Consider the following 21376-nt stretch of genomic DNA (forward strand, 5'->3'; position numbering starts at 1 on the left):
ATCCTGGCCCTATCAGGAGCGGCACTATCCCACCACTGCTGCTGTTGCTGCTCATCCAGCTACTGGCTCAGAGGATACAGAAGCTTCCCTTCCAAGTCCTGCATCTTTCAGCTCACCATCTAACTCCTCTTAGCAGCACTGCACTAGGAGGGTAAGTGCCATCCCTGTATCTCCCTTGTCCCCCCCCCTCCCAGTGACCTAAACCTGGTTCTCAGCAATTACCTCTTTAAGATTACTCCCTTAAGCATTACAAATATTGTCTTTGCCATTCTGAATTTTTTTTCATGTTAGCTTTCTAGCACATGACCTTCTGAGCTTTCTGTCTCACCTTTGGTGGCTGCAAATTCCTCTCTCTGATTGTTGTGTTTGTGATACCCGATCAGAACTGTGGAGTTGAGAGTTGGAGACAAAAAAAGTGATGCGTCGTTAACAGAGATGTGCAGGGAACCTGACACGTCTTTTCCACCCTAGGGATCAAGCTGAGTTTTCCCATTATCACCGGCTGTAGGCAAGTAGATGGTGCCACTGCAGACTGTACCACAACAGTGATTGACACAGAGTGATACATTGGACACCTGTGTTCCACTTTGGGATCCTGAAAGGAAAGCAATGGCGGCCTGATAATCTCTTATTGCACCATCTTAAGATGGTGGTGTGCTTTCCATCTTTTTGCTGGCATCTGGGAAAATGAAGATGTGGATGGGTTGCGTGCGACCAGTACCTTATCCGAAAGCCTGGAGCTGCAGTCCATGCAGACACAGCAACATTCAAACAGCTTCCCGTGGCTTTCGTGGGCTCCTCAATTGTGTTTCCTTGTCCCCCTCCCTGGACAATCCTTATCCCTGCTTATCTGAGCCTGACCTCCTTTCAGAACCAAACTGCTCCTGATGCCTCTGATTTTTCTTATTGCTGGTTTGGAAAGTACTTGTGTGGGAGAGTAGGAAAGAGAGAGCTGGTAGTAGGAACTGAAGAACGACGACCAATGTGACTGGGGGTCAGGAAAGCGGTTTGAAAAAAACCCAGTTTTTCTGAACCTAAGAGTTTTTGAAGGATGGGGTCCAAGCAGAAGATACAAACTAATAAAATGTTCTAACCTCAATCAGTACTGGAATGACTCAAGTGCATCAATAGGATTGATGAACAGAAAATTCTAGATTGCTTACACTTTGGACTCTGCCAAAAAAATGCTGAGACTAATGGATTCCTCAATATGGATGCCAATCAATACATGACAGAAAGTAGAGAAGAAATAAATAATCTCCTGATACTTGAACAGAGAAATTTCCAAGCTAGTTGAATCTTGCCATCTTAGAGTGACAACAGTCTGGGATAACCGGTCAGAATGTTGGGTGAGAGGGGAATATATACTTTCAGGGACCAGAAAATCCCAGCCTTAATGACTGACACTGAAATACCCTGAGGACTTTTCTTGCAAAGTGACTGCTGTTTTTATGGATTAAAATGGATAGGCGTGTAGTATAAACTGCTACAGTTTATACTACACGCTTTTCATTTGCCCGTTCCGGGTCAGCCTTCACCCCCAGTCTCCTAGGTCTCTCTTTCCTAGACGTATTGTGGCTTTTATTCCGCTCTGTAGCCTGGCATCTCCATCACTGTGGTGCAGGTAGAGGAATGTCCATAAATATCTTCCTGATGACACTAAAGGGCAATATGGCTTCATCATTCTTGGCTTCTTTTCAGATTATAGTCATTGCTAAAAAAAAAAAAATACAGTTTAGCAGCAGGTAAGAAGGGGATGGTTGAGCAAGGAGGCAACTCAACTAACTATTGGAAGGAGATTTCACTGGGAAGGAAGGAAGCTGATCTCTGCATTCTTTTCTGGATCTGCCCACTTTCGGGGCTTTTGATAAGAATGGGTAGACCCCCTGCTTTCATGCTAATGAAGCAATTGACTTTTTTTCCTCTGAACACTTCATTTGTATTCTTGAGATCTTTATGTTCAGGATATTAGAGATGGTCAGAAGACACATAACACAATCTTATAGGGATGTAAGAATAGGCCTAGCTCTCTCAGAGACCTGGATTGGAGCTAAGGAAGAATTTTGTGAGTGGGGCTCTGAGGTTCATGAAGGAATTGTAATTTTTACAATAAACCTGTGCCTGTTTTAGGCATGAGAGCTCCTCTGTGTGATTACTGGTATTTCTGGTCAAACACCTGTCTTGCATCTACAACATGTAAGTTGTTCAGATAAAATGTAAATAGCATGAGTGGTAAAGAGCCTATTTAATTAAAAATAAGAGTACATCTAGTAAGGAGAAATTAAAATTTTCTTTATTGTAAGGCATTAGTCCTGAGGAGCTGCTTAGCTCTACTAATAATTTATTTGTACATACTGTATTTATGTATGTTACCTGCATTTGGCTTCTTCAAGGAGCTGAGAGAATAGTGAAATGTGTATAGATCTGCTGAAGTATAAAAACAGTTAAGTTCAGAATGTCTTACTTCCAAATAAGTATAATTAAAATTGCAACCTGAAATGGTTAAAGGATGAAGCTGTGCTTCGTAGCAAATAAATACATCCACTGAAAATAAGTTGTTATATTCTTCATTTCCCCAGTAAAACTGCACGTGCTGGGACAGGAGGAATTTAGTTTTTACCAGAGGCAAGGCTGTGAATATTTTGTCTATTCTATGAATGCAGAAAAAAAAGGAGAAAAGCACACAGACCTCAGAGGAAGCTAAAATTCATTTAAGAAAGCAACTTTTTCCCTTAGTCTTTACTGTTCTTATTCTTAAATTGTAAAGTAACAGTTCAAAACATGTAGGTTTGGTTCTGATCAATCTCAGAATTTAGGAATAACATTTGCAGATCTAGAAGAACAAGAGCCAAATGTTTCAACTTGTAAACATGCTGAATTATGAATAATGCTTCGTGGTATAGGGTTTGCGTTGCCTGGGAAGGTTTCAGTTCTTGTAAAGAGCACATGCTTTGTTAAATGATGGCAACGCACACACACAACCACTTTGGATACTACACAATAATGGTATTATCTGGAAAGGCCACTGTTACCTCCACATCATTGCAATCAAGAAGTGTGCACAGTATAAATTCAAACTAATGCCATTAAAGAACTCTAAAAATAGGAGAAGATTAATGTTTTGTCTTGCAAGGACATTTCCACATAAAGCTTTACATTGCTTAAATGGAGAGGTGGCCAAACTTACAATCTCCTGCTACTGTCTAGTGCTGGAAACCCATCTTGAAGATGGGTGGTCTATCAGATGAAAAGGGAGACCAAATGTAGTACTTATCAGTGGGGAAACTACCCATCTTCAAGAATTGCAGAGATCTGGAGTTTCTTACAGAGAACCAGAAGATTTCGGATTTCTTTTGGGTCAGAGGTGAGCTGAGAATAACCTGTTTTTTAGTTTTAATTACAGTTAAATTTAGTTTTATGCCGCACAAGCAGTATACTACATAGTTATTAACATAATGGAGCAAGCCTGTGGTGGATTAACAGTACTAAAAGGTGAATCCAATTTGAGCTATAAAGGAATTCATAGGAAAGTCCTAATCACATTCTATGTGGTAAACTGTCCTACTTTCCTTATGGCATAGCTCCTTTTTATTTTAATAGGATTTGTACAGGTGACCATCCTGAATAGATTCTGCCATGAAGTCCAAATCTGGATTTTCCATCTTTAATCCTCTGTGATATGTTATTACTTTTGCCTAGTGCCACCTCTGATGCACTGGTCATGCCTCATACAGCATAACGCACCTTCATTTGTGTACTGCTAGAGTCCAAATTTTTCAAGTCATTCATTGTTACTTCTTCATTTATAAAAATTGCATTGTATTGAATGAGGAATTTTGACAAAGAATCTGCAGCTACTTCATCAAAATACAATTTCCATAATTGTTTGGAGAAACCACGGTAGCCAAATAGCTATTCTTCAGCTACTAGGGAACATGAACTGCAGGATACTATTGTATTCACATCTGACACTGAGGCCTCCCACAAGCATATAGCTGGCTACCGAGAAAATAAAGAACTGGACTCAATAGGTTGAAGATGTGATACAGCACAGCCATATTAGCTTTTAAACTAGTTTAAAATTTGCTTGGGTTCTATTATACGTCTGCCATCAGTTTTAACATACCGGTAATTCTCTTTCTTTGATAGCCAAGGGAATTTTTCCCATTACGGAGAATTTATTGTGCTTTTTCAAGTTTGGGTTAGAAGTAGAAAGTGTCTTATCAATAGTATCAGCCTATGGCATGAGACCTTAAGAACCAATTGGTATGTGATCAAAGCAATTCATGCCTAAATTTACAGCATCCTTTTCTAAAGGAAATTGTAGGATTGGAGGGGAATGGAAATGGGACCAAAGCAGGAGGAAATAAATTATTTTTAAAGCCTTCTGATTCTTGAATTCAAATAAATCCAACACCCCCATTTTCAGCTGCCTATTCTCTTTTTGGGATGATATAAAAGTAGAAGAAAGCACATTCTACTAACAGAATAATATCTGGAAACATTAACTGCATAATCTGTGACGAAGTAGATATCAGCCATTTGTGGCAGTCAGCTAGGTCTCTAGTCTTTTCCCGCCCTTGAGTCAAAGTACTATCCACCCAATGCTATCCATCCTTATGTCAAACAGAATATCAGCATGGCATATGCTCCCCCCATTGTCAATCCCCATACTACCTTTACATCTGTTACTACCAGTTACTTGATTGCCTTCCAAAGTGACAAAAATGAACATAATTCATGGGCTTAAGGCTACTTTTGGAGATGTCAGAATAAAGTAATAAATCCTACATTAGCACCATAAAGACAACTTGAATTGCCTCAGGAGCTGGAGCAAGCTGAAGTCAATGCTATTGGACCCAGCAGAAAAATAGACATTGAGAATACCTTTCCAATCATGGTCAGAAGCAGAGGCAAATGGCCTCTGAAGAAAACACAACAGGGAATTGAGGAAAAAGCAGATTGAACATCTCTCTCTTTTTCCCTCCCTCCCTCCCTCCCTCCCTCCCTCCCTCCCTCCCTCCCTCCCTTCCTTCCTTCCTTCCTTCCTTCCTTCCTTCCTTCCTTCCTTCCTTCCTTCTAATGCTAGTATGGTGCCTGCATCATTTCCATAGCAAAAGCCAAAGCTCTCAAACTTGACAATTTATCTTACTCCATTGCAGATGATGGCAGAAGTTGACTGTAATTTAAGAAGTGCAAGTCAGGCTGAATGATATCCAGCTGTTTGTCTCTTGATATTGAACTGCCATGAAACAGTTCCTTTTCCCATAGCCAGCAATAGGGCTGGCTCTGTGAATGACGAGGCAGCACCTTGTCCCCTATGAGACAATCTGATCCATTTGGCAAGTTCATGCCTCTGTCTTGCTGTTATGAGACTGCAAATTTTTGTAAGACTGCAGCCCACAGAACAGGTGTGCACATATTATGCAGAGAAGACATTGGAAGCCAGGGCAGAAAAAAAAATAGGGCACATTAACTGAAATGCCTGTTTGCACTGCTACTTTTCTCTCAAGGGTACAGGCAGTCCAGTGGTGGGTTCCGGACCCTGTTGCAACCGGTATGCTGCAAAGGGGCTGGGAGTTTACCACATGCACGTGTGCAGCACGCGCATGCATACCCACCGCCCACGATGCTCCAGCTGCTCGGCGGAGCGTCACGCAGTTGGCGTATGCTCCGTGCGCTTGCACAAGTGGCCCGGTTGGGTCAAATACAGGTAAGGAGAGCGGGCGGGTGGGCCCTCCGGAGCACCTTACCGGAATCATACCTGGTGCTCCTAGCAGGCACCAGTACACCTGTACCGGGGTGTATGCACAGCAACCCACCACTGAGGCAGTCCCCCCCCCCAAAAAAAGTATAACTACTTCCAAGCCTATATAAAATGTCTTTCTCTTTGAAGAAATTGCTCCAACTAAAGATAATGGTACAAATCTGTGCGATATCCTTGGTTCCCTATCCTAAGTGGGAGGAGCCCCTACCAAGTCCTGGACCACCAGGAAAGAGACACAGTCGTTCATTTGTGCCATTGCTCCCAAGGATGCAACTTCAGTGTGTCTGTTCAATGCCAGGAACAAAACCATGAAACATCTGAATAGGAAGAACAGAGAGCATTTTTCTCCCAGGGAGTCCTTAAATTGAAGGATTAAAGAAAAGACTTCTGGCTGAGAGGGTCTTATTACCAGAAAAGCAAATGACCTGCTGTAGCCTTTCCAAAATCAGATGGTAGGGAGTAAGAGTGTTCGACTCGGGCTGGCTGACTCATCTGCACAGCAGCTGCACGATTGGGAGATACGCCTTCAGCCTAAATGCACCTTAGAAAATTGCACCAGCTACTTTTAAGAGCCAGGGCTACATATATGTCATACTTGTATTCACAATGTAAGACTTTTATGGCATTACCAACTACCCATATTTTTATCCTTCACACTCTTTACACTGTTTGTACACTTAAAATTCTATTTCTAACTGAGGAACTTTTTGATGGGAACAGGGATGTGAAAGATCATAAGATGAAAATTTCGAAGCTAACTCATTGTCTTCCATTCTCTTCTTGGGCTTTCTATCTTTATTCTCCCCCAGGAAAATCCCATTTCCACAATGTCCATTGAGGAGATTCGTGCTCGGGAGATCCTAGACTCTCGTGGGAATCCAACTGTCGAGGTGGATTTGTATACCTCAAAAGGTACAAGCTGACAAGGAAGAAGCAGTTTGCATCTTTTTCTGCAGGCCATGCATTGAGTTAATTGATTTGTTCTACTGAAAGGAAGTGAACTGGAAAAGTCAAGTGTTACCAACCTTAAATGACAAAAGGATTGAACAATATTTCCTTTTCCTCCCATCTCTATGGGAATGCTTTCTGTTGGAGGACTCTTAGTATTAGTAATCAAAAGGCAAAAAGATGGAAGTGATTGGAAAACGTAAACAAGTAGGACGCTAATATTTATACTTCCATGGAATTCCATCAGTTTCCGGTCAAAGTTCATGAGCAGGAGAACAATGATAGTGTAAAACCTTACTTGGAAGTAAATTGATGAAATTTTCTGCCTCTATATGGCATAAAGCCCATCACATAAAATTCCAGCATTCATCCAGAGAAAGAGAAACAGAGATTATTTAGACAAAATGTAAGCAGTGTGGTAATATAAACCTTAAGTAGTAATGTCATCCATTTCTCTTGTGGTTAATTAGTGTGTTGTGACTAACCATAGTCACCTAGGCAGCCATTTTGTGAATGGATAAACCTTCCAGAGCAGCCATTTTGTGGCAGTGCCCATAACATGCCCATAAATTCCAGATGTGTCTACAATATCAAAGACTGCTAATCCCTCAGCCGGAGATCAATATAAGAAACAGAAATACTTGCAATATGTACCTATAGTTACACAAAAATGTCAACTATGAAAGAGTTTAGAAAAGAAGGTATAAAATAAAACCTGAAAGAAACCAGGACTAAAAGCTGATCCTTTTACCTATGGTGTTTTGGAGCTTCAAAGCTGGAGCAAGGAGAAAGAACCTGCAGATTGCAGGGGATCCTGTTAACAGAATACCATCCTGATCCCGAATTTCATTGACCTCCAGGGCCCTAAATCACAAATTTGAAATGTTACGCTTAGAATATATTTGCAATCAACTGGGAAGAAAATCAACATGCTAATTCATATTCTGTAATTGTATTCAGATTATATGCATTCTAGAACCACCATCTGGAACTGTACCAAAGTCTTCTATAAAAGAGACCTTGGATTAATAGAAATGAAAGCAAATGAAGGGAAAGAAAGACAATAACAGTAGTGACAAAAACCATAATTTATGCTTTTAAAAGGCTAGTCTATATTTTTTTAAAAAGGATAAATCGAATACCAAAACCCTCTGAAGCAAAAGGAAGCAAAATATGTCAGAGAGTAAATGTCAGGGTTCCAAGTAATAGATACATCGCAAGCAAAACCTCCCAGGCAGGTGGATTCCTCAGAGAATAGCTTTATTGGAAATATCATATTGGCACTTATCTGGTAAAAACCAACTTTGAAGGGCCCCTTGGTTTTCACCTAATTAAAAATGAAAGTTTTTCCCTCAACCCCAAACAATCAATCACATGGCCCAATCAAAGTAGCGTCCGCTGGTCTGGTGACATCACTCCTTCCTTCTGCCAGGTTTGAGAACATCCGTGTTTCCCAAGAGAAAGCATTTTATTTTGACTACATAACCCCAGCTATCTCTAATCCCTATCCCTTGTTCCAATGTGGCAGCACTGAAGCTCCAAGATGGCTTCGGCCAGGTCAGCTTCAGGTTTGACACTAAATAGCCAAGCAATTTTTCCAGCCACCTCCCAAGTACAATAAATAAAAGTTCATGATATAAAAACAGAAAGCAGAAAAAAGAAAAATGCTCTTCAAACAAGTGAAAGCTCTGCATAGCAACAGAAATGCTGTAGAAGATTGGGAGCTATAAAAACTTAGTAAATAAGAAAAAATAAGCGAAGGCCAAGTCTGTAAGTAGGAATGAATTTTAAAGGAAAGAAAAAATGATCAAAGGCTTGGCCATTGACTAAAGCCTATTTGTTGGCTGGATAATTTATAAGATTCCATTTTCAAAGACTCCAAAAGACTAAAACACACAGAGAGGAAGAAATGTTTTCAGTTGCGTCTTCTCAGAAATATCTCTGAGGCATCTACTAGCCAGGTCACACTGAATCTTAAATACTTATAGGGATGCTTAAAATGGCATATTAGTTTTCGGAATTAATTATTAAAGAAATGATTAAGAACTTTTATATGAGATAGGTACCGATCATTGCTGAAGCAATAAATTTAGCATAGTTTAAATAACTATAATTGCATTAATTACATTACTATTGTATTAATGTAATATATTGTAATTACATTTGTAATATAGTTGTAGCTCTGGCCATAACTTTGGAAAATTGAAGTACAGCTATTTCTTATGGAATAACTGGGTCAACCATGCTGCCTACCAGTGACGTGCGGTGAGGTTTATGACTGGTGAGGCACTGACACAGTGCTGGGTTTCAAATATTTTTAGACTTGTGGACTTCAACTCCCAGAATTCCACAGCCAGGCATGCTCAGTTCCAATTTAAAGCGACAGCATTTGTTTTTCTCCTTTGCTCCTTCTTTCTTTTTCTTTTTATTCTCCTTCCCCTCCTTCCTCCCTCTCTCCCTTCCTCCCCCTCTCTCAAACACACACATACACACACACACACAGAAGTTGGATTGGACTATCTCTCCTACCCCTTCCCTCTCTCACTCACTCTCAAACAAACCCACACACACACAAAAGTTGGATTGGATATCTTTTCCAGTGGCTTGAAAGCAGCTCCTCTGCCATCCCCCCCCATTCCCCTGCTGCCTTTCCCAAACACCTCCACCATTGCAAATGCAGCCTGCTGTCTGGGTGGGAAATGCCTGGAACACAATAAAGCCCACCCACCACCTCCTGCTGGCAGGCTGGGGTGAGAGGAGAGGCAGAGAAGCTGGAGGGGAGCCGATCTGAGCCTTCCAAAAGAAAGAGGCTGGGGGGAAGTGTGTGTACTACAGCATGGCTCTTTGCCTGGCTTCCTGCCTCCTCCTGTGGTCTCCTCAGTGCTCGCTTGTGCTCTCCCTCCCCAAGTGTAGTTTGATTGCAGGCGGAGCCACGTTGCCTTTTCAAACTTGTAATCAGTGAAGCTGGGCTAGATTTTTATATAGTTTTATCCAGCTGTGTGTGTGAGAGAGAGAAATGAATGGGGGCCTGGGGAGGAAGTCACTACACTTGGGGAGGGAGAGCACCAGTGAGGAGACCACAGGAGGAGGCAGGAAGCCAGGCAAAGAGCCATGCTGTAGCACACACACTGGCCCCACAACGTGGCTCTGCCTGCAATCAAACTACTCTTGGGGAGGGAGAGCACAAGCGAGCCAGGGTCCTTCCCTCCAGCCTTTGCCCAAAGCCCTGCACAGCACCAGGAGGATGAAGTTTGAATTCCTCCCCCTCCCTCCAGCCCACACGTACCTTTTCCAGCTTTTTTTAACAGTTAAGCAGAGTCATCCACAGTGAGGCAGTAACTAGCTCAGCTTTTTCCTTTTACTTTTTTTTTCATGATGAGAGTGGTGAGGCTGTGCCTCACTTGCCTCACCTGACTGCACGTCACTGCTGCCTACATGGTTTTCACCATGTCTTTAAAAAATTATGATATACTTAAAGTTGTTTTTTTTTTTTTTAAATGAAGGAACTGTGTAACCAGAAGAGATAGTTCACTGCTTAGGTGGTCTAAACCAGGGGTATCTAACCTTGGCAACTTTAAAACTACCCGTATTCTGATTTCTTCTCAGGAATGTTCAGGGCAGCTGTACCAAGCGGGGCCTCCACTGGCATCTATGAAGCTTTGGAACTGCGTGACAATGATAAATCCCGATTCCTTGGCAAAGGTAGGGACATTAAAACTGGAATTACCAAACAATATGGAACAATTCTGGAGAACACTGGTTGTTTATGCCTACTTGTGTGTCTGTGTGTACACATAGACTGCCACCTGCTTTCGAACTAGCAACAACAGCAGATGTTATGGTGTAAAATTTCTGCAAACCGAAACGACTCAGAAAAGCTGACTCACAATCTCTCTGTATTTGTATTTGACTCCCTCTGTGTGTCTCTGCATCTTTCCCCTGTCTGTAGGGGTTCTGCAGGCAGTGGATCACATCAACAGCACTATTGCCCCTGCTCTTGTGAACTCTGTAAGTTGCCCTTTAGTCTTAATCTTCTCATATTTTGCTTCTATGCGTGTTCTCTCCTCCCCCCTCCCCCCCCCGCAACTCTCTCTCCCTTGCACTTTCATACCAGGATTTTGTTAACAGTTTGAAATCAGTTCTGAATTTCTGACTTCCCAAGATTTCGACAGCACTGCAGACCCAATCTGATTCATTTTTGGCTCGATGATGGTATAATTGAAATACTGCAAAACTGGGCATGGTTGTGATGGCTTGGCTTGCTAGGTTTTTGAAAAACCAACACTTTGTTTCTCCATTAGAGGGAACTATTGCTTCATTTCTCCTCCTTAGCTTTGAATCGTGTAAGGGAAACTTCCTTCCTAATCTTTCCTTCCTCCGTCCTTCCTCCCTTCCTCCCTCCCTCCCTCCCTTCCTTTCTTTCTTTCTTTTCTTTCTGGTAAAAGGTTTTATTTTGCTTCTGAACCTGTAACATTCAGTTCTGGATAGTAATTCTTGCTCCTAATTTTTTCCTCTGCAAGATGAGAGAAGCGGAGATAATATGGATTGTATTCAAACGGTTTCTGTAGATGTGGAGCATGAAAATGGTGACAGTTGGAAGTGCTTCCTTCCTTCCAGCCTTCCTTTCCCCTCATTTTATTTATTGGCAAAAAATAAAGACATAGGTAATATCAAAAAATGGAAGATTTTGTTTTCCCCCAATGAAGTTCAATCAAAACAATGAATGCTTTGCTACAGTAGTTTACCAGGTAGCTTTATCCAGATTTCTTCTATTTAAGAGATGAATCTTTCTTTCTTCAGGCATTTTCGGTTGTAGAGCAAGAGAAGATAGACAACCTCATGCTGGAACTGGATGGCACAGAGAATAAATGTAAACCCAACTTTTTTCTTCATTAAAAAAAAATTGGGGGAAAGATCATGAAGGGATGGCAAAAGAGTAGCACAATCCAGTAAGCCTAAGACTGAATGGCTAACTGTGAAGCAAGAGTGGGATGGGGGGAGCTGCAATTTGGAATCGCAGTACTGTTGTATTCCTTTCAATCCACATTCAAAAGTCAAAAACGAACAAAATCATGATTAATTGAGAGTGGGAGGTTTTTATTTACACAGCTCGTAAAAACCACTCCTTTCACATTGTATTCTTACGCTCCAGCAAGAAGGCAAATTGAGACTAGTAAACTGACAAACATCCAAAAATTAAAGCAGGCAAAGGATTGGGGCCAGCAAATGAATTCAGATTCTGAATGCAAGAGAAGATGGTAGGGCTTAAGCAAAGCAACACACAAAACCCCTCCTTAAATTGCTTTATTTTCAGTTCTGGAAAAAAAATCTGTTTATTGGTATGATAAACAGAGCCGAAGATCACAAATATAAGAAGGCAACTGGATGAAAAAGCAACACTTATTTGAAGCTTACTTATCTAGTCCGTTTGTCCCAAAAGACACAATTACATCAAATATGTTATCATTATCTATGCCACTTCCTACATTAATCTATTCTTTGTTGCTAAGGTTGTCTAAAGTCGAAGGCAAAAAACATTTATTTTTGTTTCTTATTTTATGCTTCCTAAATACAAACATATACTGTACACTATTTTGGGTTTGCTTTGATGTCATCTTTTTCCCGTTTGACACAACACATCTTATCTGGCAATAGCAGTTTCTGTGTGCAGCTCGCACCATGCCATGCAATGCTGAATATAACCTCGGTCCCAAAATAGATTCTTTCCCATGTTAGAGAATTAATGGGAAGAAGAATTCCGATCGAATTGAATGAGCTAAAGCTACCTAGAATTGTACTGCATTTTTCTTGATCTCTTACTCCTACATAAATCTTCTTCACCACAATATAAATTTTGAGGGAGCAAGGGAAATTTCTGGAATTTTTCAAGTAAAATGATGAAAGTTGGAAGAAAAAAGATGAGAAAGTGAAAAAAGATCAGACTAAAATAAGAAAGAAAACGATGAGTCAAAAAGGGAATAGCCCCTCCCATTTTCCACACACACTGGAAACAATGCAATCTATCTGTTGATTCTTTCCCATACTCCTTTGGGGTAGATTTAGGCTGCAAAGCACTGCCACTGTCTTGCTAGACTTCTCTCTGCAGAGAACAATGCAAATAATTTATGTCCGGAAGAGGTTCATAGAAGCACATAACCAATCCCATTTAAAGCAACAGGGCAGACCAGTATAACGCTGTTCTGCTAAACTGACCTCTCTCTCTTGTTTTGAATACAGTACACCAGGGGTGTCCAAACTTGGGAACTTTAAGACTTGTGGACTTCAACTCCCAGAATTCCCCAGCCAGCATAGCTGGGAATTCTGGGACTTGAAGTCCACAAGTCTTAAAGTTCTCAAGTTTGGACACCCCTGCAGTACATGCTTTTGATGCTGGACTCTCCTTGTGGATTGTTTCCCTAGTAGTGCTTAGAGTGGATGTATTTTGGCAGGATCAAATGCAAAAGCCTATCAGGATTGGCTTTGGAGATTCTACACAGTGGCTCCAAACCAATACTGATTGAATGTATGTTCTGTGTAGTTTAGAGCAAATAAGCATACTCACATGGGATGGGCCCAGTGGTGGGTTGCCAATATTTTTACTACCGTTTCGGGCTTGCTCCTGTGCATGCGCAACACTTCTGTGCATGCAGTTCTGGGCGGGTGGGCATGGCCTCCCACCGCTGCTACTACCAGTTCGGCAGAACCAGGCCGAACCGGGAGCAACCCACTACTGGATGGGCCTTAGCAGCAACAGCCAGGTGAAGAGAGACCAGCAAAAATACATTTCTGGTATATGAGAGGAAACCTAGGACACCAAAGATGGATTCTAGCTGAAGAGCTCTGAAGAGCAGAGGAGGGAAGTGTTAGCCTCCCTCTGAAAACAAATGAACTACAACTGTTTGCAAACTACTCTTGGGTAAGAAACCCAATGGAAAACTTTGTGGCAAAATTAAAAGCTACTATCAAAGCCATGCAGGGAACCCCAGGCCAGATTAGTAGCAGATGCTGTGGGGTAGCCGGATACTGGTAAAATCTTTGGGTCAAAGGTCTTTTGCTGTAATCTCTGATTATGCTATATTCTAATCCATTTTGCAAAATTCACAGCTAAATTTGGAGCTAATGCCATCCTGGGTGTTTCCCTGGCTGTCTGTAAAGCTGCCGCTGCAGAGAAGGATATACCCCTATACCGTCATATTGCTGACCTGGCTGGAAATTCTGATCTCATTCTGCCAGTCCCTGTAAGAATCTGGTGATGTTTTCTTGATTTCACACCCATAAAACTGAGGTATGGAGCAGAGAGTCAGGTCACAACAGATTGAACAAGGATCCAAAAGAACGGGATTTTCCCCAATACACCATACACCTTTATAGTCCTTTGCATGCATGCTAGTTTTATATCCGTATTAAATATACTGTAGGAACTTCAAAGCTTATCTTTAGGGTTAGGGTTATAAATATGGTATTTTAGTTCTACGTAAAAGCAAAATACTTCTAACAAAATGTTCTTCACCTCTTTATTCAATCATAATACCTAGGATATTTAGAGATGAAAGAAGCCATTATGATTAAAACAATTTCAGAACATCATTTACAACTCTAGTATGGTGCTTTAAGATATAACACTGAAGATCTCCTCTTCTTGTTCTTGTTGCTAAATTCTTCCAGGCTTTTAATGTGATCAATGGAGGATCCCATGCTGGAAATAAACTGGCCATGCAAGAGTTTATGATCTTGCCTGTTGGGGCTGAAAGCTTCCGGGATGCCATGCGCATTGGTGCTGAAGTCTACCATAATCTCAAGAGTGTCATCAAAGACAAGTATGGTAAAGATGCCACCAATGTAGGAGATGAAGGGGGCTTTGCCCCAAACATCCTGGAGAACAGTGAAGGTGAGGAAAAAAAGTACAGCACTAAGAGCTACTGTACTTTGAAAGAGAAGTCTTTGAAAATCTCACTTGGAAGGGATGTTCTAAATCCTTTAAAGACATGTTCCCTTCCTAAATAACCTGCCTCCATTTCTGCCTTTCAGCTTTAGAGCTGCTCAAGGAAGCCATTGAGAAAGCTGGTTATACTGATAAGATTGTGATTGGCATGGATGTAGCTGCATCAGAGTTCTACAGAGATGGCAAATATGACTTAGACTTCAAATCCCCTGATGATCCCAGCCGTTACATCTCTGCTGATGAACTGGGTGATCTCTATCAGAGCTTTGTACGGGACTATCCAGGTGAGTAACTACATATGGTCAGCCTCACTATGAAGCTAAAAACACTGAGACTTCCTCTATTTGCAGTCATTTTGTGATTTTCTCATTCCCCCCCTTTTTTTTTTGCAGTGGTATCCATTGAGGATCCTTTTGATCAGGATGACTGGGAAGCTTGGTCAAAGTTTACAGCTAATGTAGGGATTCAGATAGTGGGAGATGACTTGACAGTGACCAACCCCAAACGTATTGAGCACGCGGTTGAAGAGAAGGCCTGCAACTGTCTACTGCTTAAGGTCAACCAGATTGGATCGGTCACTGAAGCTATTCAAGCGTGAGTTGCCTTAAACCACTCCATTCTCCAACAGCCACTGTGCTATCAAGTACCCATTCACAGTTCCAAAGATTATCTTCGGGAGGCAAACCCACTAAGTTTATTATATTCACTTACAGTTGTAAACTGGCACAAGAGAATGGCTGGGGGGTGATGGTGAGTCATCGATCAGGGGAGACTGAAGACACCTTCATTGCTGACCTGGTGGTGGGACTCTGTACTGGGCAGGTAGGTCTACGTAGTGGAAATCATGTCTTGTCTCCTTTTGGGAAGAAGCAGGCAAGAGCTAGAATATTGCCACTCTTGAGACAGAATCTTAATAGACAGAATTGATATGGTGTCTGGTACAAATGAGCATTGTGGGAGCAAAATGTATGAAAAGTGTTTAAAAAGAGTAGTAATTTCAATAAATCAGATACAAACTTTCAGTCACTCTAATAACCAAGAAGACAGTATGTGTAAATGGGAAAGTTGGATACTTAAATATAGTCCCAGGTAAAGTAAAAGACTGGGACAGAACAAACAGTTCCATGAGGAGGCTGTACTTTGGGTCTTGAAACCTGGGGAGATTTCCAGAAAAAGTGATAGACAATGGAAAGGGCAGAAACATGGCAGCAAATGGACTTGGGGTCAGCTCGGAGCGTAGGAATAGCAGGGGTTTGGACTAGAAGATCTCCAAGCCCTTTCCAACTCTGTTATTCTTTTATTTATGATTGGTGCCAGTAAACTCAATATCTTCCTCTAAAGAAATACAGAAACATGTCAGCTAAGTACACTGTGCAGTGAAGATCCAGTTGTTCCCACTTCTCAATTTCTTCTGACAAGCCTCTAGGCATTGAACTTCTGGGGGCGGGCAGATGATCCATTTGCTTCCTGCTTGACAGCTAACAAGTTTGGGGCAGAATAAGGGATCAGAGGAAAATAAAGAGGCCAGGTTCTGGTAACAAGAGAATGGGCTCTTTCTTCTCCCCCTCCCTCCCCCCTTTAAGCAAACTTTTGCTGAGGTTGTGCAGTTAGCAAAAAAAAGTTTACTTTAGGTATATTCCTCATCTCATACACCTTTGATATCATGACAGAGCTCAGATAAACACAGAAAATGTTTACTCTTGATGGGCTGCCTTTGCCTATAATTGACATGTTTGTGTGAATCTCCATAAAATATTACTGAATTGACATTGACCTTTGCAGATAAAAACCGGAGCTCCATGTAGATCTGAGCGACTGGCAAAATATAATCAGCTAATGAGGTAAGAAATGTGAGGGAAGAAAAGTGGATATGCCTGTGTGAGTGAGAAAAAAGGGGTGAGTGAGTTTGGGCGAGATAGAAATATCAACCTGCATCATCTTCCAGTAGAGCTCTGTCCCACTGGATTGGACTAATATAACAAAGGGGAACTTTTGCTGCTAGAGATTCATCAGATCCTGTTGCTACTGCACAGCAAAGCAAGCACAGACACAGCACTAGAGCATACATGTGCTCTGGTGATTGACAACGTCATCAAAATAGCTTGGCATCCTCAATGTTACCTTTGTCTACATCAGGGGTGTCCGAACTTGGGAACTTTAAGACTTGTGGACTTCAACTCCCAGAATTCCCCAGCCAGCTATGCTGGCTGGGGAATTCTGGGAGTTGAAGTCCACAAGTCTTAAAGTTCTCAAGTTTGGACACCCCTGGTCTACATAATGCTGGCCTTGCCTTCGGCCCAGGCCATCACTACAGCAGATTTATCCTGTTGTTTCTTGATTCTCTTCTAAGAATCATTCTGAAGGCAGGCTTATGATGGAAACAGCAGGGAGTCTCTTTCAGTTGCTATTCTAGGCCAAATTCTTAGGGGCTTCCAAAGGGAAGTCTTCTAGTAGTACCCAACAAAACATCCTGCACATCTGTTTTTCTTTCCTTACTGCATTTTTTTTTAATGGAAAATGAGATTTGTCAATGGAAATCATGCTCTTAAGGACCAGCCCATGGAAAGGCAAGTGGTTAATGCTTGCATTTCTGGCACAGGTAGTGGGGATAAAGAAGCAGGAAAATCTACCAATAGGAAATCATAGTCCGCATCTGGGCAGAACACCATGGCTAAAGCAGAAGAAGAGGTTACACAGCTCAGAAATACATTTTTAAGCCAGCTTCATTTACAGCCAGTTTATGAACCAGAATCCAGAGGGTTAAGGCCATGGTGCAGAAAAACTGATAGTCATGAAATTACAATTTGGAACAATAATTAATGTTCCCAAGAATTACTATTCTGTCAAAAACATACCAAGAGCATAGCACAAAATTAGGAGTCCCAGATAAAACCAAGAGATAGCCAAGGTTCTAATTGTAGCTAAAACCACTGTTTTTGATTTCATCATCAAGAGAGACCCAAGATAAAATGAGCTTCACTGAAGAATAGCATTAGCAGACTCCACTGGAGGATCAAAATAGGCAAGATGGCACTTGCAACATTGTGACTGAAACTTCACTCCTTTGTACATGCATACAAAAGAGACGGAGCTTGGACTGTGATGCCACAACTGCTTTCTTGCTTATTTCAACCCTCAATGGATGCCTCAGAGCAAGGTGAAAAGCCATTGCCTGTTATGAACCTTTATGCTTGTGGAGGCATGTTCTATGGACAGATGAGTTTAAACTCTTTTAAGTAGCAAATCTATCTGTACATCTGGTGGCAACTGGATATTTTATTACAAGCTGGCAACTTTTCCTGATGGTGAGGACAATTAATCAAGCAAACGGCTTGTCTTCAGAAGTTGTGGATACTCCATCACTGGAGATTTTCAAGAAGAGATTGGATAGCCATTTGTCCAGAATGGTATAGGGTCTCCTACCTAAGCAGGGGGTTGAAGACCTCCAAGGTCCCTTCCAACTCTGTTATTCTGTTATTCAGTTTAGAACTTTGGGACCAATCATGAAGCATAGCAACAGTAGTGGTTTGAAGATTTTATTACTTCAGAATCTGAATTACTTGCTATCACTGATGAAAACATGGATTCTGCTATGTATCAGAGAAGGGTATCTGAAGCTGAAATGAAAGTAGATGTTTAGCATCACTGAAAGTGATACCGTGGTAGAAAGCTTGATAATTGCAGGACAGAGATGTCAAATATACTAATAAGTCGACAACAGAGTGCATGAAAAAGTACAAATTCAGTGTTTTGGAATAACAAAACCAAAGTCCATAGCTAAACCACACTGAAATATTGTGGCACGATGCCTAAGATGAGCTGTTTATGCAATAAAAACCTCAAGTGTGACTGATGTGTAGCAATGCGGCATGGAGGAATGAGCGAATATTCCTCTACAATACAGCAATATGAAAGACCGATCACTGCCTACAGGAATTGGTTTTTTTCCCCTAGCACAGGGGTGTCAAACTCGCGGCCCGTGGGCTGGATGCATCATGTGCTGACCATGCCCATTTAGCAGAGGGGGGAAAAGTTGTGATACATCACTTGATGACAATGTGACGCCATGAGTTTGACACATTTGCCTTAGCACATCATGTGGCCTATTTTATAAAGTCAATGAAACAGCTACCAAACTTAGATGCTGACGCAGTACATCAGGCCCTCATTTTTGGAATTATTTAGTGGCAACAACAAGAAAAAAAATTAAAAAACACAACACATTTTCCCATCAGAACTGTATTTTCCTCACAAAGAGCCATTAAGAGCTTTGAATGTAAAAACAGGAGCTGAATAAGAAATGGTTCCAGTTCACAGCCTGTACTTTTATAGTACACTGTCCTTCGTTGGGTTCCACAGAAGGAGGTGTTCCAATGTTAAATTTCACGTGAAATTAACTTTTTGGGGATTATATCTAGTATGTGGCCGATACCCATAATACCCATAATACAGTTCATTAACTATCTGTCTGCATTCCACAGGATTGAGGAAGAACTTGGTGATGAAGCTCGCTTTGCTGGGCACAACTTCCGTAATCCAAGTGTCCTATAAATGCATCCTGGCATATTCCGGCCATGCCTGCTATTTCAGTGCACAGACTCTGAGTGCCCATTAGATCACACCTTCCATCGTCCTTGTTCCACACTCTCCTGCTCCTGGTCTTCTTAGACCCACTCACTGGAATTGCCCAGGATATGCAAAGACTGACGCTTCCTTTTGCCTGTCATGATGCAGTGCTGCAAGTCAGCTTTGTCTGTGTTGCGCAGTGTCTGCTGTTTAGACCTGCTTGAGTCATCGTTATACCCAAGTACAAAATGGTGTCAGCATGTTTGCCCTGGTGTTTGGCCAGTATTTTGCACACTTGAAGATTGTCCTTAAATTGGAGTCCAGGTTGTATTTGCTTATTGATACAAGATGGTGTTTTGGTGTTTTGTCCCTTGGAATATCAGCTTCTATGTTTTGATCCCTGTGAGTTGTGTTTAAACCTGTGTGCTGCATATTGTCAGTAACTGGTTGCTCCATTTGTATGTGTGACAGGGAGAGAGAGAGAAAAAAAAACAAGTGAGAAAATATATGTTTCTTACCAGCCTCAAAATACAATTTAATTACTAGCATTGTGTGTATGTGTGTGTGTAGGTTGGTAGATTGTATGAATCTGCATCTAGGGTTAGGCGCTCATTCAACCAAAGGTTGAATTGCATTTTGTTTCTGAATGTGAAGGGCAAGATGTCTGGTATGATATACTGGATTAGTGTGCCATGTTTTATGGGATGCTGTGGGTAGTGCATTGTGGGCATGTTTTTGCAATCAGCACTTTGCTCAGATCTCTCTCCCTCTCATTGCTGCCTGGATGTTTGGTCACATTTTACTCTCTGCCTCTTCATCCATTTCCCTCTTGCTCTGCTATCATTTCTGCTTTAAGCCACAGAGGTTTCACGTTCAACTGCCTCCTCACCCAATAACAAACAACAAAAGAAAAAAGAGAAGAGAAAAAAAACACACACCCCAATATCCAGAAAAAAGTAACCAACAAGTAAAACCTCAATTCAATTAAATTCTATTTCAACCCTGAGTCTCCCGCTTTTGCTTGAATATCTGTTATTTATCGTGGGAAGTGTAAATACTCTAAAAATGGGTGAAATACTCTAGAAGGCATCTGACAGTTTCCAGAAGACTCAAGACATAAAGATTCAAGTTGGAGCTTGTTGACAATACAAGTGGAGCTAGTGGGACCAGCTGAGGAAGGCTGGTCATAAGAAGAACCTGTCTATACCTGTGCTCCAAAGGTAGATCCTGCTAAAATAATGCTAAATTATGCAGGGCAAGTAAGTGAAAGTTCTCACTAAGCCAGAGAGAAAATATTCTCCTATTATTGTTTTCCCTAGAGGTCCTGAAAAGAAGGGCCTCCTGATGTGGTGCTGGCTATCAGTTTGCCTGGCTTTAAAAAGGGGGGCCCAATTCGTGGAAGTTATGGGGTCAGTGACTGTTAGCCTTGATAGCCCCATGACTACTTCTGAGCACCATGTCTACCTGCTGGGAGACTAGTAGGCTTCCTTGTAAATATGGTTAGCACTCTGATAACAGATTGATAGACTAGATGGGCCAGGGGGCTGATCCAGCAGGCTCTTGCTTATGTTCTTATGTAAGGCTAAATTCTTATAATAGTGGCTTATATCACAAGGCCTTGAGTCCTTGAGGGATAAATATAGCCTAAGGAAATTGAGAGAATTGAAATTATTAAAAAGATTTAGACCATTTCGGGGCCTGCTAGGGCTATTGATCTTTATCACTCAATGCCACTTAAAGCCCAGAGCTCGAATCAAGTGCAAGGTGTTTGGGAGCAGATCATAAATTGAATTTGCTTTAAACATTTCTATGAGTGTACTTCAATACTGCCCTTCAGAATTACAAAGTATGGCTATTTTGACTGTAGCCAAGACAAAATCCAGCATTAAATACAGCATGTTCTTGCCTTAAAATATATTCAAAAATTTTAGTCCTTCCCTTAAAATACCTTAACAACAGCCCATAATTTTAAAAGATGGTAGCTCCAGGAGACCAAGAAATGGTCTCTTTCTTTTTAATAATTCCAGAGCTCTCAACATCTTTAGGGACTTGAGAATATATTTCAATTTTCTCTTGGTGGCTTTGAACTTCATTTTTGGAAATGGCAGATGGTGTATGTAGTACAATCACTTTTGGTTGCCTTCCCATTCCTT

General features: G+C 41.3%; 1 protein-coding gene across 1 annotated transcript; it reads left to right on the forward strand.

Annotated features, from left to right (window-relative positions):
- The first annotated feature begins 20 nt into the window (after positions 1–20).
- On the forward strand, positions 21–20229 carry ENO2 (enolase 2). Its single transcript, XM_081943673.1, has 12 exons — positions 21–151; positions 6577–6679; positions 10322–10417; positions 10665–10723; positions 11516–11585; positions 13820–13953; positions 14381–14603; positions 14744–14941; positions 15050–15251; positions 15371–15479; positions 16440–16498; positions 19139–20229. The coding sequence occupies exons 2-12, from the start codon at positions 6595–6597 to the stop codon at positions 19206–19208; spliced, it is 1305 nt and encodes a 434-aa protein (XP_081799799.1). The 5' UTR covers positions 21–151; positions 6577–6594; the 3' UTR covers positions 19209–20229.
- The last annotated feature ends 1147 nt before the right edge of the window (positions 20230–21376 follow it).

Source organism: Natrix helvetica, assembly GCF_964273705.1.
Source record: "Natrix helvetica genome assembly, chromosome: 2".
NCBI classification, from domain to species: Eukaryota; Metazoa; Chordata; class Lepidosauria; order Squamata; family Natricidae; genus Natrix; species Natrix helvetica.